General features: G+C 35.8%; 1 protein-coding gene across 4 annotated transcripts; it reads right to left on the reverse strand.

The window, feature by feature from the left end:
• Positions 1 to 7,292: 7,292 nt before the first annotated feature.
• LOC122033530 (probable ubiquitin-conjugating enzyme E2 23) lies at positions 7,293 to 20,750 on the reverse strand. 4 transcript variants are annotated; one of them, XM_042592577.1, is made up of 8 exons: positions 20,532 to 20,750; positions 10,436 to 12,616; positions 10,178 to 10,294; positions 9,577 to 10,089; positions 9,304 to 9,373; positions 9,083 to 9,222; positions 8,574 to 8,885; positions 7,293 to 7,611 (listed from the first exon to the last, which is right to left on the reverse strand). In XM_042592577.1, the coding sequence occupies exons 2-8, from the start codon at positions 12,599 to 12,601 to the stop codon at positions 7,597 to 7,599; spliced, it is 3,333 nt and encodes a 1,110-aa protein (XP_042448511.1). In that variant the 5' UTR covers positions 12,602 to 12,616; positions 20,532 to 20,750; the 3' UTR covers positions 7,293 to 7,596. The 4 variants fall into 4 exon arrangements, with proteins under 4 accessions (XP_042448511.1, XP_042448508.1, XP_042448509.1 ...); XM_042592574.1 differs by having other exon boundaries at positions 7,293 to 7,814; XM_042592575.1 differs by having other exon boundaries at positions 7,293 to 7,814; positions 9,580 to 10,089; positions 20,532 to 20,749.
• Positions 20,751 to 21,164: the final 414 nt, after the last annotated feature.

The following is a 21,164-nucleotide window of genomic DNA, read 5'->3' on the forward strand; positions in this document are numbered from 1 at the left end:
AAAACCAATTGATTTAAAACATTATAGAAGTGCAATAGGTAGCCTACTGTACTTAACTGCAAGCCGACCTGATATTTTATTTGCAGTTAGTATGTGTGCTAGATACCAAACTTGTGCTAAGGAATCCCATTTGACACAGGTTAAAAGAATTTTTAGATATCTTAAAGGAACAACAAATGTAGGAATCTGGTATCCTAGGACAAATAATTTTGAACTAATAGGATATTCTGACTCAGATTATGCTGGATGCAAATTAGACCGCAAAAGCACAAGCGGTGGATGCCAATTATTAGGTTCATCACTTGTTAGCTGGTTTAGTAGAAAGCAACATTGTGTTGCTCTATCTACAACTGAGTCAGAATACATAGCTATAGGCGAATGTGTTGCACAATTATTATGGATGATGTATACTCTAAAAGATTTCAACTTAAATATCACAAATGTAAATGTATTAATTGATAATATATGTTCAATTAACTTAACCAAGAATCCTGTGCATCATTCAAGAACCAAACATATTGAAATTAGACACCACTTCATCAGGGATCATGTTACTAAAGGCGATATTGAACTCAAGTACATTGAGTCCAAATCAAATTTAGCTGACATTTTCACAAAACCACTCCCTGAAAGTGAATTTAGCAACTTACGACGAAAATTAGGGATGTGCTCAATAGACTAGGATCTTTCAAAAATACTTTCAAAATAGGTTTTATCAAATTATAGGTTAAATTTGTTTGTTTTCAAAACTTTCCATTTTTAGATTTTCAAAAACAGTTTTGGCCTTAGACTAGTTCTTGAATCCTTAGAAAGCATGTACCCATAGGACTAGTTGTTGAGCATCTCACCAACACCTTAGGTTTACCTTGCTTGTGTTTGACAAACATAGAAAGGGGTGAGATGCATAGGCCAACTGTCTGGACTTAAGATGCTTATTTCAGTGCATCAGCATAAGTCTGGACGTTAAATACAATTCAGATATTAATCAGATTAAAGTTCATCAGTCAAGTCAAACACTGACTGGTTATAATTAACTTAATCTGACTAACCAAGTGAAAGCTACTATCTTCTGATAGTTAGTTAGTACCTAATTGGTTAGACAGCTGGTTAAAGATAAGTGTCAAGTTCAGGGGGAGAAATTAATGTGTGTTTGAAAAAGTTTTTTTTACATCTATGTTAAAACTAACTTATTTTTAAAACACCAGTTTTCAAAAAGTTAAATTTAACTAAGTTTAAATCCCACCTAATTTTTAAACCTGATTTTAAAAGTTGAATATTGCAAAGTTAAACTTATTCAGTTTTGTAACATATGCTTGAAAATTCAACTTTCCAAACTTAGCTTTTATCAAATTAGCCTTAAAACTTTATTTTGGCAAAAAAAAAAAAAAAAAAAAAAAATTGAAAAATTATTCTTACTTGCTAAATTTTTTTATTTTTGAAAAATTGAAGTTAAAAATTTACCTTGTTGAAAAGTAAATGTTATTTAAACATGCAAAGTAAATTTGAAAATCTTTACACACTTATGAAACTTGATTAACTTTATACTTTTCAAAATTTAACTTGTCTCCCCCAAGTCAATTTGGCTATTTTTGCAGTAACTCAAAGTATATTGCAAAATCTGATTAATTTTTGCAGTAACTCAACACTATAATTGTTTACCTTTGCTTATTTTTTATGAATGCCAAAGGGGGAGGAGGGTTAGGTGGTTAAGTTAGCTAAACCAACTTGAAAATACAAACTAACTTCAAAACCACATAAATGCATGTTGTTTCTTGTATATGTTTTCACTAACTTAACCAGGTTGTCATTCCATCAAAAAGGGGGAGATTGTTGGTGCGGTTAGCACTAACGATTTAACCCAGGTTTTGATGAATGACAAATAGGTTAAGTTAGTCTTGTTGTTGTCTGACACTTTGATCGAGTGTGCAGGAGAAGTCCAGACAGGTCGACGGGCTGACCGGATGTCTGGCAAGAAGTCCAAGCGGGTCGACGGGCTGACCGGACGCTTGGCGAGAAGTCCAACTAGGTCGACGGGCTGACCGGATAGCTGGCGAGAAGTCCAAGCGGGTCGACGGGCTGACCGGACGCTTGGCGAGAAGTCCAGACGGGTCGACGGGCTGACCGGACGTCTGGCAGGTAAGTGAGGTAAGTCACTGGAGGGGAGTGATTGTGAGGACGCATTCCCGGGAAGGGGACATTAGGCGTCGATCCGGCTTAGATCCATTTCGGATGTCTAAGTCGAGATCGTGACTAGATTCCGGTCTCGAAAAGACGGAATCTAAGTCATACTCTTTTTTATCCATCTGTTAAACCTTAACTGTGCTAACAATCTGTTTTACAGGATACATATTTGCCTCGGACTAACTTTGTTTTGCAGGAAAAGGGAGTTTTCTGAAACAAGGTGGTCCGGGCGCCCGGAAGGCGAATTTTATCCAGCCGAGTCGTCGCCACGTGGAGCATCATGGTTTGTGCAGCTACGTCACATTCCAGGCGCCCGGAAGGGATCCAGGCTCCTGGAACAGCATATAAAAGAAGCCCCAGACAGGAGCTTCAAAACAATCAATTTTTACTGAGAACTCTTCTACTGCTGGTCTTGCTGCTCGACGTTCAAGTGCGACGTCAACAACGCTCCGACAAAAGTGCTCCTCCGGTTTTTATTTAATTTTCTTTGTCGGTATTGCTTTATTGTCACTAGCATTTCCTGTACTTATTCTGTAATTATACTTCGACTTGTTAGTGATTGCCCAACGAAAGTGGTCAAGGACCACGGGCCTTCGAGTAGGAGTCGTCACAGGCTCCGAACGAAGTAAAAATATCTGTGTCTATCATATTTTTCCGCTGCGTTTATACTCGTCTTTTTCGAATCGATATTCACCCCCCCCCCCCTCTATCGAATCTAACGGTCCTACAGATATTATGTTCCTCTTGCACTCGACATGACATATGTTTTAAAAAAAAAAGACATTTTTGCATAATGCACCCATTCATATATGATATGTTTCTTTCTATGTTCCATGATATGTTATGCTTCTCATGATCTACCTCATATGATTCCTTTGTTTATGATATGTTAGAAACATGTTTCATAAGGATATGTTATGATAAAAACTATGCTCACCTATTGATGATTATGTTATTTTTCATTGATGATATGCTTGTATGATTTTGCTTGAGATACGGATTTTTGTGAGTAGGAAAGAATCTTACTGAGCTCGTGTGCTCATAGCTTACTTCCTTGTACCACAGATAAAGGCAAGGGATGGATGACCTAAGGGAGCTGCAGGGGAGGCAAGGAGGTGGTGTGGCAGTGGCTCGGCTGAGACCAATAAGACCTGCTATAATGTTTTGTTATGTTTGACATGAACCATTGTATTTACGTTACATTCCAGTATAATTCTATGACATTTCCGCTGCTTTATGTTATAAGAAAGAATTTTTGAATATGTATGTATCCTGGAATAGTTAAGTAAGTACGTAGCCCCGTCCCTTTGAGTAGCAGGGAGGGCGGGCGTTACAGTTTGGTATCAGGGCGGGCGTTACAAGGACAAGGGTCGAAGGAAGCGACTTTGAGGCATACGCGAAGGATGATATTGGGGACGAGTCACGGGCTTGAATGCATCCGAGGGACGAGAGCCAAAGGAAGTAGGCTTGAAGGCAAGAGGTCAAGACTGCAAAGAAGCGTCAAGTGAGTCATAAGGGTGAGGGTCCGAGTGCTGAGAGATTGTACTCGGGGTAAAATCTTAGATTTAGGGTTTTACTGTAGCAGCCACTGTAGCAATACTATAGAAATCACTGTAGCAGTACTATAGCATTATTGTAGCAGTCGACTGTATGTTTTAGCAGTCAACTGGGAGCGAACAGAATGCTTCTGTTCGTTCGGTCAGTGTGGAGCAGCCGACTGGTATCGAGCCGTTGGGATGTAACGGTCGAATTTCCATAGAGGGTAGTCGACTGCATGTTTTGGCAGTCGACTAGTAGTAGGGATGGCAATGGGTAGGGTTCGGGTCGGATTCTATATCCTCCGTCCCCATACCCATCGGGTATAGGATCTCCGATGGATATACCCATACCCATTAAATGATCGGATATCTTTTATAGTTATAATTTTTCTTCTTTCTATCCAACTATTATCATTTAACAAAAAAATATTAAAATTAACAACCTATTATATATATATATATATATATAATTAAAAAATAGATTAAACATTTATATAGTCTCCTCCTAATATCAACAAAAATAGTAAGTTAATTTTGGAAAAAAAAAAATTCTTTAATATATGTATATATATTATTTAATCGGGTATTCGGGTCGGGTATCAGGTATTGATAGTCCCTCCATACCCTCCTCCATTCGGGACGGATGTCGGATCCTCCATCGGGTTCGGGTGAAATTGTCATCCCTAACTGGTAGGCGGGGTTTCCAACTCGTGGCCTATATAACCAAGCCTTGGGAGTTTGGTTATAGTTGACAAAATTAGTGGTGGTAAACCCTAATTAGTAGTCTACTTGTTCTCATGTGTTTGTGAGTGTTGTGGTGAGGTTTCTCCACCCACAAGGAGCTACTTGAGATAGCCGGAGTTTGCCGGGGGCTAATCCACCGACAGATCGGAATCATCCACCTCAAGGACACGCCGTGGAGTAGGAGCCCTAATCTCCAAATCACGTTAAACGAACGTGTTAGCGGTTTGCTTGTTTTTCTTGCCTTTAGTGTTTAGCTTTCATATTTGTAGTTAGTTTGTATTTCCGCTGCGCATACTAACGAGTGTAGGAAACGAGGATTTGGGGGTGCCGTCTATCTAACTCCCCTTCAAGCCGGCCACCGATCCCCTATAAGCAGTTGCCATAGTCTTACCCACTTTGTCACACAAATGTCATGGTAGCTGAAGTGATGTATAGGAATGACACATATATGTATACAGATGATGCGTATTGCATATCTTGGAAATACTTATTGCATATGCCTATAATATGTTGTATTTGCTTGAGATATGGATGTTGCATATGCCTAACATTATCATACATGTTTATTTATCATACATATTATGTCATCATATGTTGCTCATGTAGTCTATTACAGATCCCCAGTGATTACTGATCATTATACTATAGATGTTAGACGGGTTCTGGTATGTGCATTTTATTTGTTGTTTATAGTTGAGTATAATGATACTACCTGTGAGTTTATATACTTTGATCTCCTTACACGTTTAACCATGCACTATCTATTTTCCATTACCCGCTGAGTCATTTGGATTCACTACCCCATGTATGCTTTCTTTCCCCATGTAGTAGATAGAGAATCTATGGAGTCGCTTGAAAGTTCTGTTTGCTAGTCCCACTTCGCATCAAGAATTTTTCTGCTAATGCTTTTACTTGCATTTTGTCTTTGTTTCCAAACTTGTTTATGTAATAATTAACTTTTATGTGGATTCAGTCTTGTGGTGTACTTTTGTTCGGTTATGATACTTATTGTGATAAAGTCATATCAGTATGCAGTTATCTTATGTTTTTTTTTTCATGTTTTAGTGGATTGAGTAAATCCTTCCGCTGTGTATTTATTTCTAATTTATGAACTTATATTATATTCTATCAAATATTATCACACAAGAGTATCATCTGTTTCGTCGGACAAGTACACCTCCGGGGCATAACATTCCTCATGCAATCCACTCGAACTTAGCTCCAGGTTTGTTCGACGTTCATCTCGAGCCTTCGATATCACTTCATCGACATGACATTCGGAGCACTCGTTAACTCACAACTTGGCAAATCAACGACTTAGAAAAGTCCCTCTCCCACTCAAACTTGGATAACTCCAGATGAAATTGGTGATTGACCTATTTAGCTAGGTCGACAGCTTGAGATTCTCAGCTCAAGTTATCTGCAAAATAAGTACTATCCATCTAGTAGATTATAGATAGAAATCCAACGATTTGTCCATTTAGATGTATATTAGAATCTAAGGAGCCTTTGGCGCACTTATTGTGAAACTTAAGCAATTTGAGTTTATGAATTAATTTTGACTAAAATGAGTACATGGATTTAAATTGGTCTAAATTAGAAAATGCAAAATGGCCCAGGAAACAATCTAATCGATATATGAAACACAACAGAGGGTTCTTGTTTATAAATTTTGAACAGTTTAGATCCATATAGCAATTTAAAAATATTATTATATTAAAAAATTGTATGAACTCAATGAGTCGAGAGAACATGATAGAAGTTCATATTTGAGGTTTGAGTAGTTTGGATCCATATAATAATTTTATCCAAAACTAATTTATGAAAACTGATCTAAATTGCAAAAGACATTATAGGAGTTTAGTAGGTTCAGGGAAGATGTGGACTCATATTTGCAATAGTTGGCAAAACTATTACATACATCTAAACTGTTTAAAATTGCAAAAGAAAGACATGGTATGAATCTAATGGGTTTACGAAACACAATAGGGAGCTAGCATTTAAATTTTGGACAGTTTGAAATCATATAGTATTTTGATAAAATTGCTACATTGACCTAAAACTATAAAAATTTAAAAGAAAAGGGTTATGTTATCCTTTACAACTTGATCTCCTTGACAGCCTAACTCAATAGACCACAAGCATCAATAAACATAACAGGCAACAGGAACAAACAGTGAAAGTGAAAATTCTTTTTTTAACAAAAAAAAAAAAAAAGTAATGATTGAGGTTGACGGTCAATTGAGATTTCAATCTGATTTATTTAATGGGTTTAAGGATAAATTTAGGAGGAAATAACAAGGTGCTTTTTAATGGTACATCAAAAAAGAACATCCATTAGTAATTTTCAGAAACATAAGTCCCTTTTAAATTTTACCTAAATTAATTTGTCAACTTTAAGTAGCCCTGTCACAATTAACTATGTTGAGACAATCATTTCTCAAAACTAATGATACAAATGCCTACAAATAAAGATAAGATATTTATAATAAGATTAACTTGTGGAGTTAGTAAAATCAATAGTGATTTTACATTGTTCATTGGAGCAAAAGATAGAAGCCGTCCCTCTAGCAGACTCCCCAAAACAGCCCTCCACTCTTAAAAAGGATAAATCACAAGGAGCATTTGCATAGTTCATACCTTGAACAAGATTTGACATGATTCATGCCTACTAGAAGTGATGATCTATTGGTAGAAAGAGCAATAGCTATTCTATACAACACATATAAAACATTCTATAATACTCCAAATTTGTAATAAAAAAGAATAGTTTGAAATTACAGTAGAACGTGCAATATCTTCAAAGAATCACTAGTATAGAATTATTGCTGAAGACAATGAATAATTTTAATCATTCCCATGAGATAATAACATAATCAACATGAAGCTCTAGATGTTTTAGGGGGAAAAATGACACGAATACAGTATAGTTAGCACAAAAGAAACCCACAAGAGACCGTAGCATCCAGAAAGTATTTTCTAAATGCATTATGAAACAACCTTCCAAGTTAGGTTCCAATTCCGATGATAATGAAACCATCACCAAAACACTGCCGATGTAAACCATAAAAATCTTGGGATTCAACCTTCTGAAAGGTTTTCGGATTTGAGTAGATGTTCGAATTGGTGGCAGTCAGCACCTACTTCCCTGAATGAAGAAATCAGTCGTGGTAAAATTTTTGCAAGAGTTAACTTGAAACCTACGGAACAAGCATGCTCCCGGCTCTTTTCAGTCAAGCATGCATCGCTAGTAAGGGAACCGACCACGCAACCTTCCATGTAGGTTTCGCAAGTTTTAATAATGTAATGACCACGTCTACAGAAGTGATCCTTTACAAAGTCTTCAAAATGCTGAATCAATAACATAAAGATCAGGAAAAAAAACACATCCCTAACCATGTGGAAGAAAATGTAATAGGATTGATAAGAAATATGATAAGATTTGACTCCCCAGATAATGTGGAAAAACTGGAATACCAAGGATGATATGTTATTATTGGAAATAGTCATCAACAAGAGTACCTAGAACTATTTTAGATTCTTGATGTAAACATTACATTTGGTTTTCAAGGGAGGAAATAGCCACATTGCACAAAAAAATTATAACTAACTATATTTTTTTGAAGTCTATCATGTTCACATAACAAGAAGAACTAAACTCAACATGGATTCAGCATGATAGATATTCAAAATTCTATGATAAGATCAAGTACTTCGACACCTTCTTAATGAAAAAGAAATGAGTGCATTTTCATCTAATAATCCAATAAAACTAACAGATCATTTCCAATTTTGCCTGATATTCCATTAAAACTGACAAGTTATGTGTGTGTTCATGAGCGCACTTTCACCTAATAGTCCAATAAAACTGACTAGCTATTTCAATTAACATGTGTACAAATGCTCTCATGTGGGTGTTGGTGCATATGTGAGTGCATTTTCATTTAATAATCCAATAAACTGACAAGTTTTTTTCAATAAATGTATGTGTGTGTTGTCAGAAACAATCAAGGAAATGAAAAACAGATAGAAAAGATAGCACAATGGGAATGTAAACTGAAAAAAAAAAAAAAAAAAAAATTTAACTTACCGCCTATCTGAAGCACTTACCATGGGGGGCCTTCTCAAAAGGTAAAGCATAGTTTTCAGGTTGAGTAGATAGGTGTTTTCATTGTATGGTATTGCATTCTTCTCGCCTTCAACTGTTCCAATCTGCTTATCATAACCAGCTTCATTAAAGTATGGTTTATCATTGAGAACCAATCCCTGTAGTGAAACCAAGACTTGGAGGATGCTAGAAGAAGATGGATCCCAGACTTCATTTCCCCTGCCTGTCCATGTATTTAGCAAGCTTAAGCACACCTTCCCATCCACATACAAATTTGGATTTATCCGCAAGCCACCAGAATGATAATATACTGACTGCAGAATCAATAAGAGTCAGCAACGAAAAGGAATCGATTGTAGAAATCAACACAAGTGACTAAACAGGATTAATTTTCAGTTAGTTTAGAGTGAGCAGCAAACAAAGAGATCTATAGTAAACAGCAAGGTAGTATCTAAAAGGCTAAAACCATTAACTTGTGTATGAAAATAGAAGATAACAATAACATAGTTACCGGTGGGACTTGAGGGTAGTCTGGAGGAAGGTAAAAATCAAAGAAAAAGAGACCATCATGATACGGTGTCCCACTTGCTCCAACTATTACTGCTCTTATTAAATCCATGTGGTCTTCAAATACTCGTACATAAATAGCATCTGTAAACAAGAGCACAAGTAGAGTTTAAGTTTTCATCATGTCTGAATGTGAATAATGCCTATTCAGCCATATTCACTTACCAGGTAGGTTCTTTTCAAGAATACTCCATTCTTGCTGAACCTTTTTAACCCACTTCCTTCCACCATTACACTGCATTTTGATTGTTATAATTAATACAACCACAAAACTTAAATAAAAAGCAAAGCCATAATAAAAATTTGACATCAAGAATTAAGAATGAAATAGACAATGGTAGATTAAAAGTACAGCACATATATGGAGAATGTATAACTGAGTTGTGTGAAAATTGTGCCTCAAAAAATGAGCATAAAATTGAATAAATAATCAATTACCACCTCAGCATCACCAAGATAATGATGATCTTGAGGATTTTCAGCAACATCAAAGTGCTTGAAAGTATATGCATCATCCATACTATTTGTTCCTCTGATAATATTCTGTGTTGATGATGATTGGTTAAAATTGTCATCAACTTTCATTTCAGTCTCTTTTGTTGCTGCCTCATGATCATACTCTCCTTCTGTACATAAATGTAGCGTTTGCGCAACAAGACCATCTGAAACATCAAAACCTTTACTCTCATCCTCCTCATCTAATGTCATTTCAGAAGTAGCATTGTTTGCTTTATAATCTACTTCACTTTCTTTTATCTGATCTGAACCCGATACGTCCAACTGTTTCTTAGCCTGAAAAAGTAACCCAGTTGCAAACTTTGTAACATAATCAAAAGCAGCAAGCGATACTGCAAGTGGTCCACTTCGTCCACCAGTATTGTCTTCTTGTGATGTTGCAGTACTCTTTTCTTTTTGGACAGGGCTCTTGCTAGGATTCTGTGAATCAGTTTCCTAGAATTGAAGACATACATATAAAAAACATAAAAAAGAAAGAAAAAAGAAGAATTATTATTAACAAGGATGAACATATCGAATCAACCTTCTCATTGCTATCGAGTACATCCACCTCATTTTCATCAACTGTTTCCCAACTAGCACCATCATCACTGACTTCATCATCATCTCGACCAACAACATAAATTTCCTGAGGTCCAACCTGAAAACAAAAAAAGGGTTAAAGTAGATAAGCAATATTATAAGAAAAAAATTAGGAAACTCTTAGATTTAGATTTTATGTTAATTCTATGAAGGCCTCAAACATTCAAACCAGTCCGGTTTTCTCAAACAGACAGTATACCTTTGAGATCATCCCATCAGCCCATGTAACTTCAATGTCACCATCTTGGAGACCAATTATATTTCCAACCCAAGATAGGCTTGTAAAGATCTCACAAAACTCTTTATTTTGGGCCTGATTCTCTTCATCAGTTAGGTCTTCTTTTCTTGATTCATCTGCTAATACTTCTGTTTTAGGTAGACTTACTTGTGCCTCAGTAGAAAATTCAGATTTTATTAAATCATTAGAAATGGTAGGAGTGGGCAAGCGTACAACAACATCGCCATAGCAGTAATCATAATCTGGATGTGGATCAAGTTCATATGCACTAACAACTTCCTCACAATCAAATTCCTTTAAGTCTTCTAGCCGGCACACAGGTTTAAGCCATCTCACACATACAGTACGCTCTTGAGAATTGACAGTTTTTACTACTCCAATACGATTAGATTCACAAGCACCATCTTCTTCATTGGATCCCTTTTCAATCACATACTGCTCAGGGAAAAATTCATTATCATTTGGAGTATGAATTGGAATTAGTGATGTGGATTTCAGCCCATATTCTTTAATTCCATCTTGCCAAACAACATCAACCTTTGTAATAGTGTTTACAATGAAAAGTGCTCTTTCAAAATTCTCTTCTTTTTTTCGAACTTTCTTCTCTCTCTTAAAAAAGACTTTTCGCAGCTTTTTACGATATGTTGGCCAGCTTTCATGAGAAGCCTCCTTTGGAACTGAAGAACTACTGCATAAGCAATTTGCAGGTGTATCAGTTGACTCAGTGCCGTTTGAATCACCCATAGATGTTCTAGCATTACTTGTGTAATCATCACTTTGAGTATGACTACAAAATTCTTTAGAAGTTGAAGTACATTCAGAAGAACCTTTAGTAACTTGCCCAGGTGTAGATTGTCGATTGTCAACATCAGTAACCACTAGTTGCCCAGGTGTAGATTGTTGATCATCAACATCAGTAACCTCTAGTTCAATGGCAGCTGTGGATGCTCCACCATAAATGCAAGAGTTTATTTGATTATTCTTTATATGGCGATTGTAGTCGCCTATTGGTTCTTTCAATTTCTCTGTTGGAATACTATCAGCAACAGATGATAGCTGCTGACAAGATGAAAGTAGACACCAATCAGCTAATTGCCAGTTTGTGTGTGTAAAGCAAGACAACAGAGTTAAGTTCTTTGGATTCTGCTCTTCAGCAGGAAGAGATGCTGAATTAGTACCAATACCAAGATAAGCTGAAGCTATCCAATAGACGACCACAGAAGCTGTCTGAACTTTGATAACCGTGCCTTCAAGACGGTTAGCTTTCCATAAACCAGAAAGCCATCTAGAACTTTTGAAAACAGAGGAAGAAACAGCTCTAACCCTTTGACCGGGATAGTATGGGCAATCTGCATCATCAACAATTGGCTTCAAAACAGGTTTGAGTCGCAGAGGGTCAGCTTTAACTACTTTACATACGGATCCATCATCAAACAGAACAGTGACATTATCTAAGACTTCATCCACTCTGCCAAGCCAAGGGCCAAAAACTACAAAATCACCAACACTAAATTCCCTTATGCGTTTAAGATCTCTAGAGCAAACACTGTTTATCACCTCACCATTCATAGAAAGTAAATCAACTATAATATTGACATCAATAACAAGTCCTAATTTTCCAGTTGGATCAATAGCAGAAGCAACAATATCACCATGCAAAAAGCTTCTGTCTACTACCGTGATATCATTAGTATTTTCTATTGTCTCAACACCATCACTCCAAGTTATTCTAACTTGCCCATCTGGAAGAGTATTGATGTTATCATCACCGTAGTTGTTACTACTATTATTATCGCCATTACTCCCAACATGGTCCGGATCAACCTTGTCTTCATCAATCTCGCTGCCGTCATCTGTGATGCTACCTTCTGAGTCTGAATCGCCAGCCACTTCGACAACAATTCCAAGTAGACCTTCACGTTTACTGCATTTTACAACATCTTGTCTGTAAACAAATATATCATTTGTATGAGCAACAGCAAGTTCCCCAATTTTCTCTGGATTTTCACCCTCAGATTTACATTCAAAAAAAGAAATTTTATCTTTCTCTAGCGCATCTGATTCATTACTTGCTTTCATTGAAGGATTGAATCCTAATATTTCATCATTGGCATGGTGACTTTCCATTAAAGTTAATAAAGCCTGTACAAACATGAAATGTAATTGTCCGTGAATAATAGATGAATCTTTGCAAAGACAAGCAAACTCAATAAGTTATGAGATTGTCTAACTGCATATAGAGTTCGCATAGATGAAGAATTATTTATGAAAAATGAATAGCCCTTAAAAATAAGAAAGAAAAATAAATAGCCTCTACTAATAAATTTTGAACTGTTGACCAAAGCAACAAAGAAACTAGAGAAAAAGTCACAAAAAAAATAGTTAATTATATATCAATTTTTATCACAAAAATCCTAGAGATCCACATAGTTAGGTGAGCAATATTTCTTTCTTTCTTGCCAAATTATTTAGAAATTAAACACTTTAGGGAGGGAGTTCCCCATGAAGAGCAAATTGAACACAATGCATTTAGTCAAAGAGAAAAAACATTAGAGATATAGTAGGTCGCCTAGATAAGCTGTGGCAACCTTATGCATAGAAACTTTCACCGACATCCTGAAACTTGGTAAGATTAGACAAAAAGTAAACAGAATGGTCAAGACAAGAAAAATATAAATCATAAACAGATAGCAAAAAACATTGGTACACATGTAAAAGAGTAATAAGTTTGATCCTGACATGGGGCATTTCCTAATAACTCAAGGCATTCATCAATGTAGTGTGAAAATTTTCATGAGTCATCTCAAGGAGATTAAGAAGACCTCTAAATTAATTAAATTGTAGTAAATATTGTGGCAAAAAGGCGAATACGCTCGTCCCAGCGCCCCCGCCAACCCGTCCCAGGGAAATTGTAGTAAATATGAACCACATCATGGTTGATCAAAACCATGGATGTCAAAATCGATATCAATATTGTGAATTTATGGTAAAAAAAAACCTAAATATCAATCATAGATTAGTAGAATGTATGGTATTAAAATAAATATTTTAAAAGAAAGGAGAAGCATTTCATGTACGAGATAATAAATTAAGTTCAAATAATAATAAAAAAATTTGTACAATACATTATGCCAGATTAAAAACAACACATAATATAAATGACAACAAAGCAAATTATAGCTATATCAGCAATCAAGCTATTAAGAAATCATGTATAATTCTACTGTTAGCAATATAATCAGTATCAGATTATTACATATAATCATACTCAATAATTAGTTAACTCCACCCATGACGAACCAGTCATAACTGGTCCCAAGCCCGAATAAAGGAGGAAGGTTGCATTAAGTTGTCAGCCAGCCCGAATAAAGGAGGAAGGTTGCGTTAAGTTATCAGCCAGTGTTAAAACTATGACAAATATTCAATGAATGGATCTATTAAATTATTGTGCTAATGCTATGTTGTTCCCCAGAAGGAACGCGTTACAGGATCCAACTGTAACGTCTCGACAAGGACCGCTACATCTTCAGAACTCGGGTGTAGTACTAATATGCAAGAGTTCGCATTATAGAGTCTGACTATAATGTATCGGCAAGGACCACTATATCTCCATTAGAATTTGAGTGTAGTGTTAAATAGGCAAACATTCTCACACCATACATTGGATAAGAACAAATATGATAAGAAAATTAATAATATAAGATTTGGAACATGGAACATAGGAACCCTCAATAAAGTTAGTAGATAAGATGATTAGGAGAAAAATTAATATTTTGTGTGCACAAGAGAAAAAATAAGTAGACGAGAACGTAAAATTGATAGAGAACTCGGGTTTTAAATTATGGTATACAGAAAAAAGTAAAACAAGAAATGGAGTAGGTATTGTTGTAGACAGTTCGTTAAAAAATGAAGTTGTACGAGTAGTTAGAAGATGAGAGAATTAAAGCCGTTAAGATAATAGTGGTGAAAGAAACTAGGAACATAATAAGCGTATATGCACCGCAAATAAAATTAGATGAAGCTACTAAATCAAGATTTTAGGACGATTTAGATAAAATATTACAAAATATTCCGCCAAATAAAATGATTTTAATAGGAGGTGATCTAAATGGGCATATCGGAATAAAAAATGAGGGATATAAAAGGGTACATGGGGTTATGAGTTTAGAACGAGAAATGAGAAAGGAAAAATTATATTAAATTTTGCGATAGCATATGACCTTATATTAACTAATACATTTTTTAAGAAAAAAGAAGAACACTTAGTCACGTTCAAAAGTAAGAATAATAAATCGCAAATTAACTTTTTTATGATTAGGAAGAAGGATAGAAAGATTTGTAAAGATTGCAAGGTCATCCCAGGAGAAAACTTAATGACCCTACATAGGTTAGTAGTGTTGGATATACGCCTCAAACATAGTATCAATAGAATTAAGTGGTGGAAGTTAAAAGATGGAAAACAAAATATATTTAAGAAGAAGGTAGGAGTACAAGCATTAGATGAAATATACGGTGATTCTAATATGACATGGGATAAAATGATATCAATGTTGAAAATAGTAACTAAAAGTATACTCGGTGAGTCAAAGGGCATGCACCACTAAATAAGGAATCTTGGTGGAATAAGAAAGTACAAGAGAAAATGAAAAAAAAACGAATAGCTTCTAAAAAATTATATATTTGTAAAAACGAGAAAAACTTTAAAAAATATACAATAGCCAAGAAAGAAGCTAAGAGAGTAGTGAATGAAGCAAAAAATGAAATTTTTGAACGATTATATCAAAAATTGGATATAAAAAAGGGGGAAAAATATTTATAGAATAGCAGAAGTGAGAGAAAGAAAGACAAAAGATCTTATTCAAATAAAATGTATTAAAGATGAATATAATAGGGCACTAGTAAACGATGGAAAAATAAAAAAAAAACGGTGGAAGAAGTATTTTCATCAACTTTTTAATAAAAGTTTAGGTGACCAACTTAACTTAAATAATTTAAATACGTCAAATGAACATAAAATTTTAATTTTTTATTGTGAAATTCAAACTTAGAACAAGTTTTAAATAAGATGTACAAAGGAAAAGTCATTGGACCAGATGATATTCCGATAGAGGTATAGAAGTGCCTAGGGAAACAAGTTATTGAATGACTTACAAAATTATTTAACATGATATTGAAAACGAAAAAAAATACCTGATCAATGGAGGATAAGTATTCAAGTTCCTTTATATAAGAACAAAAGAGATATACAAAATTGTGCAAACTATAGGAGTATTAAATTAATGAGTTATACCATGAAATTTTGGAAAAAAATAATAGAAAAAAGATTAAGGAAGGAGACACGGTGATCGAAAATCAATTTTGGTTCATGTCTGGAAGGTCGACAATAGAAGCTATACATCTTCTTAGACAATTAATTGAAAAATATCAGAAGTAAAAACAAGATTTACATATGGTATTCATTGACTTAAAAAAAACTTATGATAGAATCCCGAGAAATTATATGGAGAATTCTAAAAAAGATAGTTGTTAGCATAATATATATTGAACTAATTAAGGATATGTACAAGGATGTAACAACTAGAGTAAAGACTTCGGACAGAGTAACTCAAGCATTTCCAATAAAAATAGGGTTACATCAAGGATCAGCTCTAAGTCCCTATCTTTTTACACTAATTATGAATGAACTCACTGCACACATTCAAGACATAGTACCGCAGTTCATATTACTTGCAGATGATATTGTTTTGGTAGATGCAACACGGGAAGAAGTAAATGGTAAACTAGAAGCTTGACAAGAAACACTAGAAGGGAAATGTTTTATGCTTAATAGAATAAAGACAGAATATATGAAATTTAAGTTTAGCAATATTAGACATAATGGGGTAATTATTAAGATAGGAGATGACGAGTTGTCTAAAATTAAGAACTTTAGATATTTAGGATCAATTTTGCAAAATGATGGAGGAATTGAGAGAAATATCTTATATAAAATATAAGCAAGATGATTGAAATGGAGGAGAGCATCGAGCGTAAAGTACTTCTAAAACTTAAAGAAAAATTCTATAAAATCACAATTAGATCTGCTATATTATATGGAGCTGAATATTGAGCTATAACTCGAGCACATAAGCAGAAGATGAGAATTGTAGAGATGAGGATATTAAGGTGGATGTGTGGAAATACGAGAATGGACAGAATAAAAAATGAGAGCATTAGAGAGAAATTCAAAGTTGCATCTATTGAAGGAAAACTCTGAAAGACGTTAAAAATGGTACAGGCATGTACTCCAGTTAGGCGATGTGAAACTATAACAAACACGCATATCAAACGAGAAAGAGGAAGACTAAAAAAGACTTGGTTAGCAATAATAAAACAAGATAAAATTTATTTAATTATAGATGATGATATAGTAAGAGATAAAACTCAATGACGTAAAATGATCCATATAGCCGACCCCACCTAGTGGGATAAGGCTTGATTGTTGTTATACTCAATAATTAGTTACTTTTAGTTATTAATATACATGTTATACCCAGAATATTTTTGTCGTTTCTTGTGATTTAATAAGATAGTTACGTCAAGAAAATGCGTGTTTGAGTTAATTGGTTTAGTGATGGACCCTATTGAACCCAAAAGGAACTGGATTAAATTGATTTAGAACCAAATATACTTTGCCCAAATTTAGTTGAAACTTAAGGTTTAATTAGGCCTCAATAACAATAGTTTGGATAAGGTCTGGGGCCAACAAAGTTGGATCTACATTAACATTGTTGGTATGAGGGCATTATGTTCCCTCTCGATTAATGATAGTGTGACAATCATAGTTGTGGAAGACACATGCTTGGTTGTGCTAAAAAGTGAGCTTAAGTGCGTGCCTTTTGAGAGGCGACATACACGTGTAAGGCACAATTTTTCTCATCTAATTAAGTGAATTGTTTTTAAAGGCCAACCCTTCCGACAGCCGTGGAGGTGTCATGCGAGCCTTGCAGCAGTCGTGGAGGCGGCGTGCGAGCCCCGCAGCCACCGTGGAAGCGTCGCGCGAGCCCTATGGTAGTGGAGGACGTGTCGCACGAGGCCCACTGCCACGGAGGACGTGTCGCATGAGGCCCACAGTCACGGAGGAGGCGTCACATGAGCCCCGCAACAAACGTGTCACGAGAACCCCGCAACGGACAAGCCACACGAGCCCCGTGACGAGCGCGTCACGCAAGCCCAGCGATGAACACATCATGCGAGCCCCGCAACGAACACGTCGCACGAGCCCCACGACGCCAGCGAACGCTTCGCCCAAGCTCCCGGTCACAAGCGATGCGTAACAAGAAGTAAATTAGCTTTTAATGAAATAAAACTTAATAATTTCAATCAACTCCTAGATATAATAGAGATAATTTAAATATGTTTAATTAAATCTTAATAAAATTATCCCATTAATTTAATATAAACATTTCTTTTTTAAAAAAAATTATGTTTTAAATATTTAGATTAAATTTTTTATTTTTAGTTAATATATTTTATATTTATGTGTATAATGTATTTATTTAAATTATATGTATAACGTATTTATTTATTAGTGAATTTTATATTTACATTATTGTTTAATACTTTATGGATTATAATTTTGCTAGTAAAATATTTTGACAGAAATTTTCTATATATGTTTGAATTATAAATATTTATATCCAAAGCACCTTACTTCGCTAAGGCGCGCACCTCGTCTTGCACCTAGCACCTCGGGCCCAGCACCTATACCCTTTTAGGCGACTCACGCCTTAAATAACTATGGTGACTAACAATGATAAAGGGAAAGGTTGATATCTCCTCAAACTAACACAGGATCAACAATAAGGCTAAGCAGCAAAGCTTCTTATCTGCTCTAAGGCTGGCTCAATTGCCCCCAGGGCGTAGCACAGATGGGGAGTGCATGGTTCTGTGGCTGAAAGGTCCAGGGGTCGATCCCCGAGGTGTCACTGCCTGGGGTTAACGTCTACGCCATGCACTTTCCACCTGTGTACCTGCATTTACCTCCCTCCATATCCGTGGGACCGGCTCTAGGGGGGCCGCTGATGTGGCGGTTCCACATTTTTCTAAGGATGGCTCAATTGATAAGTGCATGGGATAATGATTGTAGTGGTTGGAGGGTCGAAACTCAACAGAGAATTTTATCACCTCTAGTGACCCCCGCCATGCACTTACCAATTTGGGTTCGGCTGAACTCTCGAGCCCCGTCATGTGAGGACCGCTAACGTGGCGATACCACATTTTTTTTAACAAAACTTCTCATCTCATAGCTGGATGCAAGCAAGGAATAGGAAGGGGAAAAAAAGTTAGTTAGATGGGTTGAGAATTTCAAACCCAACTTGATATGTCCAAATTTAAATGATGTCATTCATCATCCAATAAAATTTAAATCTATTATAATTTTCAATGCTTCTCTATCAATGTTTCTCACATGCCTGGCTTTTGCAAATAATCAGATTGGCCTTCGTTTGTCCAACCAAACTTAGCTAATCCATCTTAGGATCATCTTTGTATGACAACCTTAATTGGAATAACATTTAAAAAATGCCAGAAATTATCTAAATTGGATTTGTCTAAATATATTAACAACCGTAGAAACTAATTTTTCTTCCTAATTCTCATAACTAAATAAAATCCTATTAGGCAAGAAGATCCAATCCCAAATTCCTACAAAAATAATACTGTTTAGCAGATATTATTGTAGTATACTAGTGCAATGTTCCCTATTCCACTTATGCTCTCTCTACTAGCATTTCTTTAGCACGCCCATCAACAATCTTCAACTTTCTAAAGCCTTAGTTTTACTCCAGTTTTGGAAGCATGATACTCAGCAATACTCATAATATTGCTAACTCCATAGACCTACCAAACAACTATCCAACAACAGAGATAATGGTAGCTCGGTTGTCTCTTTGGAAGTAATAACATAAGAAGGTAAAAACTTAGTAATAAAATTGGTTTTTTTGCATTTGAATGGAATTGAACAACAATAACTTAATGTGATAATTGCATTGAAACTTCACTAGCTTTGGAATCAATATGCAACTTCAGTATCCTTAAAAAGTGTATGACGTTTCACTTCAGCTATTGAAAACCCAGATCATAAGAAACCAAGAACCATTTCAGCGCAATCAATATTTACAAGATGAAGCATGTTAATTGTGTGCTTGAATAACCAAAATCAATTTCAGTAGATACTACATAACAGTTATTCCATTTCACTTTGTTAACCATTTCATTGAACTTAGGAAAATTAAACTTATCTTTACAATTAATAAGATCAAATGAAACTGTTGTCTCTCTAAATACCTCTACAACATTCATAGAATAACATCAATGGGCATGCAAGTGCAAAGACAGCATAAAATCCAATCCACAAATTACTATTGTACCATCCATCTAATGAATTTTCACTTCAAATCTAAAGCCTGAACAGTATAAACATTTCAAAGTTTAGTTTAGAGTACCAGCCACGTAGCTTACTTCAGTTTGCCTAGCACTAAATATAGATAGAACAAATCACCAATATAGAGAACAAATAGATAAAACATTTCGCAGTTCATGAAATACCCTGATCATGAACGTAACTCAACTTCACTTGTAATCTTAAAAATCACAATATGCGGGGATCCAAAAAAGTTACAGATAAATAAAATAGTAAAGTAAGAAAATCATGGTATGCCCCTTATGTCATGCCCTTTTATCCACATGGAAAAAAAATTACACAGCCGTGGTGACCTCTCGACTGAAGGATGCCCAACCAATCAGAAACATCCTCACCAGAGCAACTAGAGTCGGTAATCAAATCCAAATGAAAGAGAACCAATATCAACAAAGAGCACACTACCTAGAGGAGCCAATCCACAAATCAGAGGTGAACAAAGGGCGTAAAGATCAATCCACAGCGTTGTACCCATTTTCCCATCAAACCAAGGGATGAACAAATTGAAGGTTCGATTGTGATCAGAAAAACGGATAGATTTTCCTCGTTAGGGATACAAGAAGAGGGAGGATCAAAGAGAGGGATAGGGGTTCGCACCTAGATGGATGGCGAAGCGGCGGCGGCGGCGGCGGCGAAGGCGGCGATCTGCGATGCCGAGGAGGTGGCGATTGGCGGAAGAGAGAGTCCGAGCTACAGGGAGACGGCGATAGGTGAGAGGAAATGGTACCGGAGGGTAGAAGGAAGGAATGAGGACGGAAGGACGACAAGGGTTGTGCAGCTCGTTGTCTCCTCTCTTTTTCAACAACAAATTTGGAGCACGACTTGTTTTGGGTTTGGGCGTTGGCAGAGCGGATCCTCAGACACGCGAGCCACAGCTCGCAAATGGGCTGGAGCATACGCAGCATAATCGGGCCGGGCCCATATTAGCAGGATTGCTATTTTTAGAAATCTAATGTAATTTTGCCAAACCCATATTAGATGGATTTCATATTCTTTTATATTTATAATTGATACGCCCGACTCAGTGGTCGGGACATCCAAAAATATTTCGGATTGCCTTTGTACTCGCGGTGTTTGGATTATTTTTGGATGCCCTAACTATTCAGTTGTGGATGTGCATCACTAACTAGTGGTCAGGAGGAGTATATCAACTATATATTTATTATCCTACATACACATGAATATCTAAATTTTTTTTATTTTTTTCATTTAATAATATAATCTAACACA

This window comes from Zingiber officinale, chromosome 11B, assembly GCF_018446385.1.
Source record: "Zingiber officinale cultivar Zhangliang chromosome 11B, Zo_v1.1, whole genome shotgun sequence".
In the NCBI taxonomy this organism is placed as follows: domain Eukaryota; kingdom Viridiplantae; phylum Streptophyta; class Magnoliopsida; order Zingiberales; family Zingiberaceae; genus Zingiber; species Zingiber officinale.